The sequence below is a fragment of the Brassica oleracea genome, chromosome C9, assembly GCF_000695525.1.
Source record: "Brassica oleracea var. oleracea cultivar TO1000 chromosome C9, BOL, whole genome shotgun sequence".
NCBI classification, from domain to species: domain Eukaryota; kingdom Viridiplantae; phylum Streptophyta; class Magnoliopsida; order Brassicales; family Brassicaceae; genus Brassica; species Brassica oleracea.
The window spans coordinates 2,966,456-2,977,261 of NC_027756.1; the positions used below are offsets into that span (position 1 = coordinate 2,966,456).

Genomic DNA, 10,806 nt, shown 5'->3' on the forward strand with positions numbered 1-10,806 from the left:
ATGATAATTTGTGGGATTATGAGAGCTTCTAAGTGTTTTAACCGTGATGAAGCACACGAACAAAGTAAAAAAGGAGTGAAGTAACCGTAAGTATTTGAGAGAGAAGAGAAATTTGAGAATTTAAGAGAATGAGAGGATTTGTGAGATTGAGAGAATGAAAGAAATGTTTGTATTGAATTGTGTGTTTAATTGTGTAACATACATGGTGTATTTAAAGGAAACAAAAGCAATAAGCACTCAATGGTGGAAGAATAAATAACTAGTAGTGGACTAGCCACTCCTCCCCATTTGGTAAGTGATATGGCCACTTCTCCTACTTCCTCCACTACTTCCCTTTGTTTAATTCTTCATGTCAACATTCTCTAGCCGAGTCCAATGCAGAGGAAGTGAGTCTATCTGAGCTTAGGAGAATGGTGGAAGAGTGTGCGGCTGAGAAAATATTCAAGGAAAGTGAGCTTAGTGAGATAATGAAATCGTGGAGACAGACTCAGCTTGAGCTTGAGAGGTATCATGCTCAGGTCAGGGCCGAGATGGAGAGTCTGAGGAAGTTGGATGAGGAAGCTGAGAGGAAGTTAAAAGATCTCACGTTGGTTGAAGACAAGATTGCGGAATGCGAGAAGATGTTTGAGACACGGTCGTCTGAGGTTGTCTCCAAAGAGAAAGAGTTGGAAGTGCTTAGTCAGAAAATTGACTTGAGGGAACAGACAGTCATGTCCTTGAATAGTGACATGAAGGAGGCTTGCCAACGGATGGAGAACATTCAAAAGCTAATCGAGGAAAGGAGTGCACAATGTGAGTCACTCGAGTTGTTGATTGAGAAACACAATGAACAACTTGCTTCAGCTGAGATTGCGCCTGCTCTAACACCTGGTACAATTGTCTCTCTAGTAAAACATAAAGATAACATTTTCAGTTTTGTGTGTGTTGTCTTCAAGTTATTCTTTATAACCTGATCCCATATAATAACAGTAGAGGTCTATTTTGAGTCATGTGATGCTTATTGAATTGTTTTTTGTTTTGCAGTCAACAATGTGCTATCGTTGGATGTGAAGCCTGAAGAACCAATCAACAATAGTGTGGCTTCTCATTTACCTAATGAAGATGCTCTTCTTAGGGACATTGAGGACTCAACATCTCTATCGCTGAACGAAGTCTCTACTGAACTTCCAATGTTTAAAGATCCAGGCAGGTTTATTCTAACTTCTGTCGAGAAAGCACTCACGGATGCTAGCGAGAGAGGGGAGTTGAGTTTAAAAGAGCCTATACTAATGGCTTTGGTTCCCCTTCTGGAGGAGCTGACACGTGTTGGTATCTCTACTGATCCTGGTCTACAGTCTGATGCAACCAAAGTGGCACGTGAATGGGTTAGGATGATGGAAGCTAGTGTTGAAAAGTCGCAGCTTGAGGCTTGGGGTTTTCTGCAGTTCATCCTGGCGTTTGGATTGGTGAAAGGGATTAAACAAGATGAGACTTTACAACTTGCCTCGCATGTTGCTCATTTCAGACAGGCTCCAAAGCTCTTTGAGTCCCTTGGTCTCACTCATGTCATCCCAAGTAAGTATTACTTCTACAATACATTTGTCGCCTTTGTGTTTTTTTTTAACTCTCTGCTCTAACAAAGATCAAACTCTTTTTTTAATCTCCACAAGCTTTGTCACAGAGCTCCTAAACAAAGCCATGTGTATTCCTGCAGCCCGGTTTATGTTTTACTTCAAGGTGGAGAACAAATTTTCTCCCCTGGAGTTGTTGAAGGAACAGATCAACAATCTCAGACTCTCACAGGTTAAAGCCTTCTGCAATCCATCTCTTCTTGTCAAACTGTATATTGTCTTTGATGGTTAACTTTGTAGCCTATGTTGGCTTATAGGCTGAAGCTAACAGAGATGCTGCTACACTGAGGGATATAATGGAACTCATTGAAGACTTCAAATTTGAAATTGACATACCTGTGGATCTTATCTTCAAATTCATGGTACCTCGGGATTTTCAAATTCTGAACCAACGTGTTCAATCAGCGCATATGCAGGCTTCAAACACAGTTTTTCAAAACTCATGCATTGCCACTGATGTCTCAAACCCAAGCCTACCAACAAGCTTTAGTTCTGCGCCAAATCAACCGGTAGAAACGTATGAAGCTGGTGGTTCAACTGAGTTCCAAGGTCAATCTTCACATCAAGCTGGTTTTAAACGTCCAAGGGGGGTGGAGGATCCTGAGGGTTCTAGCCCGGTGATTAGACCCTGCATCAATCGACCACCAGGTTTTGGCAGATTCTAGTGCTCTCTGTCCCAAGTTTATGGCTATAACTAGCTAAGTAGTAGGAAGTAACTAACTAGAAAGATCTTTTGTTTCTTTGGGCTTGATAAGTCTCAGCTATTGTGGTTTAGTAAGCTCCATGGTTTCTCACTTAATGGATTTTGTTATGGAATTTTGGAGGCTGTTATGATCTTGAATTTTAATTATTAACTAGATCTCGATCCGCGCAACCGTACGGGTTTTTGATTTCATTTATTTTTATATAAATATTTTGTTTTCAATTCTAAAATGGTATATATTATAATATATGTGTCTATCAATTTTTAAAACATAATAAGTGTACGGTATATTTTTTTCATTAAATAGATTGTTTTAAACTTTCACATGTGTTTGTATCTTCTTCTATATATATATTTTCGGATTATTATTTCATTATTAAAATCGTAACTATATATATAAAGATTAGTAAAATATGTTTTTATTGTCATATTCACAGATATTGTAACATTTCACAAATTTATAAAGTTTTTAAAAAATTAAACTTTTCGCTTCATAGATTTATATTATCGAGTAAATAATTAAACATTTAGTTTTTGTTTAATTTTTAAAATAAACTATATAGTTTAAAATTTGTTTTCATTGGTTTAAGATAGTAAAAATTAATCATTGTTAGATAATATGATTTTTTTTAATTTAAATTTTTTTTTTATAATTTTAAAAGTTAACATAGACAAATGTTTAAATATTTAACATATGGAGGTATAATATTACAATATTAAATTATATCTATTTAATTTATAATATCTATAATCCAATGGATTATCTATTCTTTAAATCTAATTATTGATAGCCCAATAAAAATTTCTGGTAGACCCAAAATTTAAGTGATAAGATTATAGATATTAAATGTAACATGACTTTTTAGGAATATGTTCATTAGGTCTATTTTTTTTAAAATCATACATGAATCAAAGTTGTGACTTCTGTTTTAATATATAAGATGAAAACAAAAGCTCTTTTGAATCATTGTGAATACATTGATGTCGTCTCCTTCATATTATAATGATCTGCAAACCTGAGGGACTTCTAGACCGGTGATTAGAACTTGAAGTCGTTTGTTTCCTAGAGTTGCTAGGTATTAATGGAATAGTGTCTGAGTTCAAGACTACTAACCTTCTAAGCCTACTAGACAAATCTTATTGGCAAACTCTATGTCCTGATCTTTGCCAGTTTGGTCCATAAGTTTCATCCTATTTCTGCTATTATAAACGATTCCTTGAGGATTACAAAGGAGGCTGCAGAGAAGGCGTTTAGAGACGCAGAGAACGAACCTGCGTCACAGGTAAAGATTTATGTCCTTTCTTTGTTAATATTACAACTCAAAAGAGAGTTATGTTGTAACAACAGCACAAACTTTACAGGTTGCTGCCTTAGACAGGCAGATTAGATCCTTAAGAGCCGGCATTAGATGCACAATGTGTCACAAACTTGAATCAGAGTTCCAGCTCGGAGACCTCGAGGAGAGGATCAAGTCACTTTTAAAGCATAATTAAAATGATGTGGCCTTTTATATAAATACCAATAATATATAGTAATACACAGTATATTACTGATACAAAAGTGCATAAGAAACCATCGAGTGTGGTTGAAGTAAAAAACTATGTTGGACAAGAAGGGTATAAAACAATGGTTTGTTAACTCAAATCAAACTAGTTAACGTTTTGACCAAACTAATATTCCTTGTAACGTGGCCTTCAAACTTTGAAATAGATCTTGTGGCTTAAAGCAAATGTTTTACTTGCCTGATCTGATGGATCAAAACCTGACTTGAAAGTCAAGCAATCCCAAACGGCAGAACCACCAAGTGTAGCAGAGGTTGGTTCTGTCACCAGCAGCAACATACGTTTGGAACATTCAAGGACAGCTGTTTCCTCTGCGAGCAAACCAGGTTCGACTATAAAGAAGAAGAATAGAGGACAAAAACGAAGTCAGAGCTCAGTACACGTTGCTTCAGACACAAGCAACCACTTTCCTGAGCATGGATGTTCCCTGAATCAAAGGCTGAGTTGGCCGATTGATCATTGCAGCAGAGGTTTCAACTCTGACTACAATCATAACCAGTGGACACAGCCAGAAGGACCTCCTCAATATCACCTGTTTTTATCAACAATATGAATATATGATCCTCATCACAAGGACTTTTTAACCGGAACCCATTATCCGTTATCCGAATCGACCCAAAATGGACCAGTTCGGATCGGTTTAAGATATAGTAAATTTACCCGACATGCAGGGCCGGCTTAGGGCATGGGGCAAAGGGACGTGGGCCCCGGGATCCAAACAGTTTTTAACAAAAATAGTATTAAAAAGGGGTCTAAAATTTTAAAAATAACTAAGGATAGAGACCCAAGAATTTTAAGTAGTCCATATATGCATATAAAAAAAACTAAAATATTTTTTTGCCCAATGGCCCAATAATACCTTGAGCCGGCTCTGCCGACATGTAATGTCATGATTATTCATGGGTACTGGTTTGGTTCCGGGTAAAACCAAGTAGCCATTTTAACCGAGTTTTATGTTTAAAAGCATGGATTTCCACATTCTGAGTCCCGAACTCAGGTTTGAATGGCAAACTTATAGTTTCTTCGGTTTGTTTTTTATTCATTTCAATTTAACTATATATATACAATAGTTGTTAAGAAAATAGAATAATAATAAATAAAATAAATAAATAAAGAAATTATGGGTTTATCTGAACCTACCCAAAATTGGTTGGAACCAGGGCGGGCCCTGGGAATTTGGAGGTCCAAGACCATTTAGTAAAGACTTCAAAAATTTGGGGGCTTAAAATTTTTTTTTTACAAATTGAGGGTCTATTTACATATAAAAATTTTCAAAAATTTTAAGGGCCCAAAACGAATGTTTCATTGGACTTGGCCCAGGGCCGGCCCTGGTTGGAACTGACCCGAATCTGAACCATAACATTACTGGGTCCTATATGGATATAATTTTTCTATATTCGATTTATCCAGAACCGAATGGGTCTATCCGAAACTGATCCGAATACCTAAAATCCAAGTATGTTTGCATCAGATCTTTCTAACCAGATATTTTATGACTTAATCACTGCAAGATCTTTCTAATCAACATTTAATGTAACCATTGATGTTGCGTAAGATACCAAATGGTCATGAAGTAACACTCTTTACGTAATTACGTTCAAGTAAGTAAGTTCACTGATCACGCTAGAGTGAATCCATGTTAGACTTTAATCTGTGATCTTAAGAATATTACAGCGTTACTTGTGTTTAAGAGTAACACTAGAGTTTGAACCCGCGCACTTGCGCGGATATATTTTTTATTTTTAAATACAATTTAAATGTAAAGTAAGTTATGTACGTCTGATAAATTTTTAGTGTTTTCTATATAAAATTATTTTTGATATTTTTATATTCTGTGAAAAATATTCTGATGAAATTGTAATATTCATATGTTTTTAATGCGTGTTCGGTATTATGTACGTTCATTAGATTTTTGTTTTTTTATCTGTAAATATAGTCACTGTTCGATTATTTACAATGGTTATTTATGAAATTCGTTTTGATCTAGAAAATTGCATCGTTCTCGGTTTTCATGCCAAAGCCTATGTTAGCATATTTAAAAAAAAAACTAAAATTGTAACATCACACTAAGAATTTTAGTTTTAACATTTGTTTCAGATATATTATTAATAATTTATTGGAATTTTTCGTTTTTAAATTTTGCATTCTTGTAATGTGTATGTTTGACTTAATTAATACTTTATAATACTAAATTTTATGAATAATTTTTATTTAATATATGAATTTTCAGATTTCTATTTTTATTATTACAACAATAAAAGATAAATCGTATCTAAAAATATGGACACATAATAAGTTAAAAAAACTAAATTTCACATTATGGTAAACAAAATATTTGAATGTATCTAATGTTAGATATCCAAATTTATTTGTATGTATATCTATACTATTAACTAAAAGATTTTGTTTGTTGACTTGAGGATGCTAAAGAATATTTCGTTACCAGGCTTAGAATATCTTTGCACGTAATAGTTACGATGATGCCAAAGAATATTTTTCATCCCAATAATTTATTTTTACTTAATTTTAATGAAACGATAGCTTTCACAACAAATTTTCAGCCGTTAAAATATTGGATGTACAGTTCAAAAAAAATATTGGATGTTACCAAAATATTAATGGATGTTAAATACATAGTATCAAAGCATGTTTGAATTTTAAAGCACATCTCGTGGTTGTTATGATATATATTAATATTTTGTTTTGGTTTGTAATAGTTGGATTGAAAAAATAAACCAAGTAAACCGAAGTTGAAAATGAAGAGATGTCGTCATCTACATTACTGAGAAAACGAAAAGCTCGAATAAGCTCGTGACAGAGGGAAAATAACTAAACCCCAAATCGCCGGAGATCAATCTCAATATTATGATGATTTAATGTGAGATAGAATATTTATAAGTTTCAAGCGAGACCTAAAAACATAATCCCTTTAAACTTAGGCTTATGTTTGATGAAATCAATGAAAATACTTAGTTACTGTGGTTAATGTTTGATGAAATCAACCATGAATGATGATTAGTGTATATAAAGAGAAGTAGTTGCTCTGGTTTAGAGTTTATTAGAACAGAAAGGTCGTTAGTATGCAAAGATTAGTCAATGGACGTGAGGACCATTTGATGTTCGTGTTTAATTTATTAAGATGGATATAAATTCTTTTACTATGTTATGTTAGTAAATGAAATGGTTGGTTAAAGAAATGATTCTTTTAATAATTATTGAAATGGACCTAGTATGATTCGTTTATAGTAGATAAAAAATAGAATGTTAAATTAATAGATTAAATAAATGTAACTAACTTGAAATGATAAATTAAGTAATATACTAACAAACTTGAAACAGTTCAAAACTTAAATGAGAATTTTATGGAAGATAAATTTAGGATTCTATTTTAATAGATTAGATGTAAATATATATTTTCCTGTTGAATAAATCAAATTACAAATAACAAAAATATAATCTATTATTTTTTTGTCAATATTTGGTTTAAGTCTACAAAATTTATACTTTCAAAATATCTCTAACTTTGTGATATATGTAAAATATTTTGTTATCGTTCACCAATATAATCAAATTTATTATTGGTATCTAAATTGTAACTTCGAAGATATATGGTTGACAAACAAAGCACAGTTGGTTAATTTTTCTAAGTTATACTATCGAAACTAGCATTTCATAAGTGTTGTATAACCCAAAAACTATAATTGAGCGTACATAGGAAGACAATAGGTAGTATATGATATGTATATTTCAGAAGAAACTGCCTATTTTACCCTTTCTTTCTCTACTGCCCACTCGCACGCTGATTGGAGCTAGAACTGAAACCGTGTTGAAAAGAATACGAAAAGACAGGAGAGAGAGAAAGGCACGAAGCGCGAAGAGCTTAAGAATATACTTAGGTTTACCTTGTTGAAATCGAAGGTGCGGAGGAGTGGAAACCGAAGGCGACGGGGAGGTTGACGGAGGTTGCGAGATAGATATCGGCTCCGTCTAAGGGTTGCTGAAGGAACATTGTGCTCTCAACTGGTTTCGAGTTCAGAATCGGAGATAGACAGAGGAGGAGACCTAGCGTTACAGTCAGATCTGGATCTCGCCGAACAACAACGGAACCGGATCAAATAAAAGATTTTCTGCGAAAAAAGGTTAGCAACATCATCAGGTGAATTTACTTACAAAAGTGGGGTGACGTGTAGCCATAACTTACCTTTAACTGAACCCTAGTATATACTATATTAGTTAGATAACGTAGAATAGAACTCGGCGTAACCATGATTTGTATTATATTGTCCATGCAAACCCATCCAATTTACTTTACGAAAGTGATTTGCATGCCATATTATGTAATATATAATGGAATGATCGGTATGGTTGGTGGTCTATATATCTTCTGTGAGTTGAAATTGTTCGTCTATAAGTTATATGGAAGATACTATAGTCTTTAGCTGCATGTGGAACTGTTATTTGAATTACCATGGTTGTATTGCCCTATATTTTTATTATGCATGTCCAATAGAACAAAAAAATGATACTTGCATGTCCTATTGAACTATGCACGTTTAAACCCCTACTAATCTTGTTGTATTATTTCGTAGGATGGAAGAGTTAAAATTACCGGAAAGACTGTTTCACACAGGTTTTGAACCGAGTGGGCGCAAGCGAATTAACAGCTATTTCAACTTGAGATGGATCGAGGTGATTAACCAATGCATATCCACAGAGCAGAAGGAGATATTGGCAGACTCACAGTTCCGCCAAATACTCCATATGGGACAGCATACATTCTCCGTTATGTTCGTCCACCAGCTTCTATGCAAGCAGTTGGTAACCCGCAAACTATACGAGCTGTGGTGGACGTTTGCAGGGAAGCCCATCCGCTTTGGAATAGGGGAGTATGAGTTAGTCACAGGGCTTAATTGTTACAAGGCTACTAACAACACATGCCTTGGAAGAAACTCAATGGGGGGACACCGAAAGAAGAAGGGCAAATATGTCCCATGTGATGGAGCGGTTTGGAGATCCTTGTTCGGAAGCGAGGATAAGATTACCCCTGAGTGGATTATAACCCGTCTTGCTATGGGTGCGAAATACAAAGACGCTGACACGCGGTTGCGTCTTGCATTGTTGCTTTTGGTGGAAGGCATTCTCTGCCCGACATGTATGGCAACCACAGTGAGACCGGAGGTTGTGGAGTTGGTCGGGGACATTGACGCGTTTCTTAAATACCCATGGGGTCGAGAATCGTTTATATTAACAGTTCGTAGCGTGAAGGCTCGGACGCCTGCGCAGTATACGAACGACACGACCGCAGTTCAGGGGTTTGCCCATGCCATTATCCTTGTTACTGCTTGCTGCTGCCCACAGATTGTAGCTGAACCTGGAGGGGACTCTGAACTTGGGGATGAAGAGCTAACTATTGAAGAGATTGTCAAAGGAGTGTGTGGTAGCAGTTTAAAAATCAATGTTGTTACAACCAGAAATTTGGAATTAACAGGCCAGGTATATCGTTAGCACTACCTGTTAGGAAATACGCGGTCAAATTTTGCGGAAAGCCAGAATTTATGGGAGCGGGAAAGAAGCACACACACCAAATTGTTAACGGAGTTCGGCCAATGATGCCTACGTCTCCGGACCTGCTACAGATCTTTTATTATTAACCAGGGAATTTTTACAAGCTCACAACTCACACCCCGATCCCAAATACACTCAGAAATTACTAGTAATTTCTTAAAGAAGATTTTTTGTGAGAAAAAAAAGTTTTTTTTTTTTTCTTCTTCTTTTTTCTTCTCCTCTCCTCTCTCGTTCTTTTCTCTCTGTTTTCTTGTTTTGGGATGATTTTCCTCTTCACCTCAGCTCTCCTTTTATAAGCATGAAGAAGGTGTTTGGTGGCTCACAATCTTTGACAAAACCAACGTCAACAATTTCAGCTCACCGTCCATGCCGTCACCGTCCATGCCGACCAACACGTAAAACGTGTTTTAACAATCTCCCACTTGAAGACTGATTTCAATCTGTCTTCACACCTTGATCAATGTAGCAGGTATTCCCAGCTTGTTACTCCAACAAGCCAACTGAGGTTGCACACAACCTCAGCTTATCATACGGCACGACCTTCGTCAGCATGTCTGCCGGATTCTTGCTTCCTGGGATCTTCTCAAGCACCAACATTTCATCTTCTAACGCGGATCTGATGAAATGATATCGACGATGTATGTGCTTCGTCCGAGCATGGTAAACCGGATTCTTTGCCAAGTCGATGGCACTTTTACTATCACAGTATAACACACCTTTCCCTTGGTCATGGCCTAGCTCTTCTAGAAAAGACTGTAGCCATATCATCTCTTTTGTTGCTTCCGTTACCGCAACATACTCAGCTTCACAGCTTGATAGAGATACAATTTTCTGCAACTTCGAAACCCAACAAATTGCAGTACCGCCAAAGGTGTAGACATACCCGGTTGTGCTCTTCGTGCTGTCAACATCACCTCCATTGTCAGCATCAACATATCCCTGCAATCCCGTCTCAGACTTCGTGAAACATAGCGATAAGCTTGGATTTCCTTTCAGGTATCTGAAAATCCACTTAAGGGCTTCCCAATGTTCCTTTCCTGGATTGCTCATAAATCTGCTGACGACTCCCACTGCATGTGCAATGTCTGGCCTTGTACATATCATCGCGTACATCAGGCTTCCTATAGCAGAAGCATATGGAACTTTATCCATACATGCCATCTCGTCTTCCGTCTTTGGAGACTGCTCTCTGGATAACCGAAAATGACTTGCCAGGGGAGTACTGACTGGCTTCGCATCATCCATGTTAAACCTCTTGAGGACTTTCTTCACATACTCCTCTTGTGATAACTTAAGACCTTCCTTGCTCCTACTGATTTTCATCCCTAGAATCTGTCTTGCTTCTCCAAGGTCTTTCATCGCAAA

At 36.3% G+C, this 10,806-nt stretch overlaps 2 protein-coding genes across 3 annotated transcripts in view; both read left to right on the plus strand.

Moving 5' to 3' along the window:
• Window positions 1-2,432, plus strand: part of LOC106313854 (myosin-14-like) — a 7,322-nt gene extending 4,890 nt beyond the window's left edge. Inside the window, exons 2-5 of one of the 2 annotated variants that reach the window (XM_013751775.1) lie at window positions 365-870; window positions 1,024-1,554; window positions 1,649-1,782; window positions 1,868-2,432. In XM_013751775.1, the coding sequence (XP_013607229.1) occupies window positions 365-870; window positions 1,024-1,554; window positions 1,649-1,782; window positions 1,868-2,275 (1,579 nt within the window). In that variant the 3' untranslated portion in view covers window positions 2,276-2,432. Of the gene's footprint in view, window positions 1-358; window positions 871-1,023; window positions 1,555-1,648; window positions 1,783-1,867 lie in introns of both variants that reach the window. The other variant, XM_013751776.1, reaches the window with a different exon arrangement.
• A 6,034-nt stretch (window positions 2,433-8,466) lies between these two features.
• Window positions 8,467-10,806, plus strand: part of LOC106314114 — a 6,690-nt gene continuing 4,350 nt past the window's right edge. Inside the window, exon 1 of the mRNA XM_013752047.1 lies at window positions 8,467-9,369. Coding sequence (XP_013607501.1) covers window positions 8,467-9,369 — 903 coding nt within the window. The remainder of the gene's footprint in view (window positions 9,370-10,806) is intronic.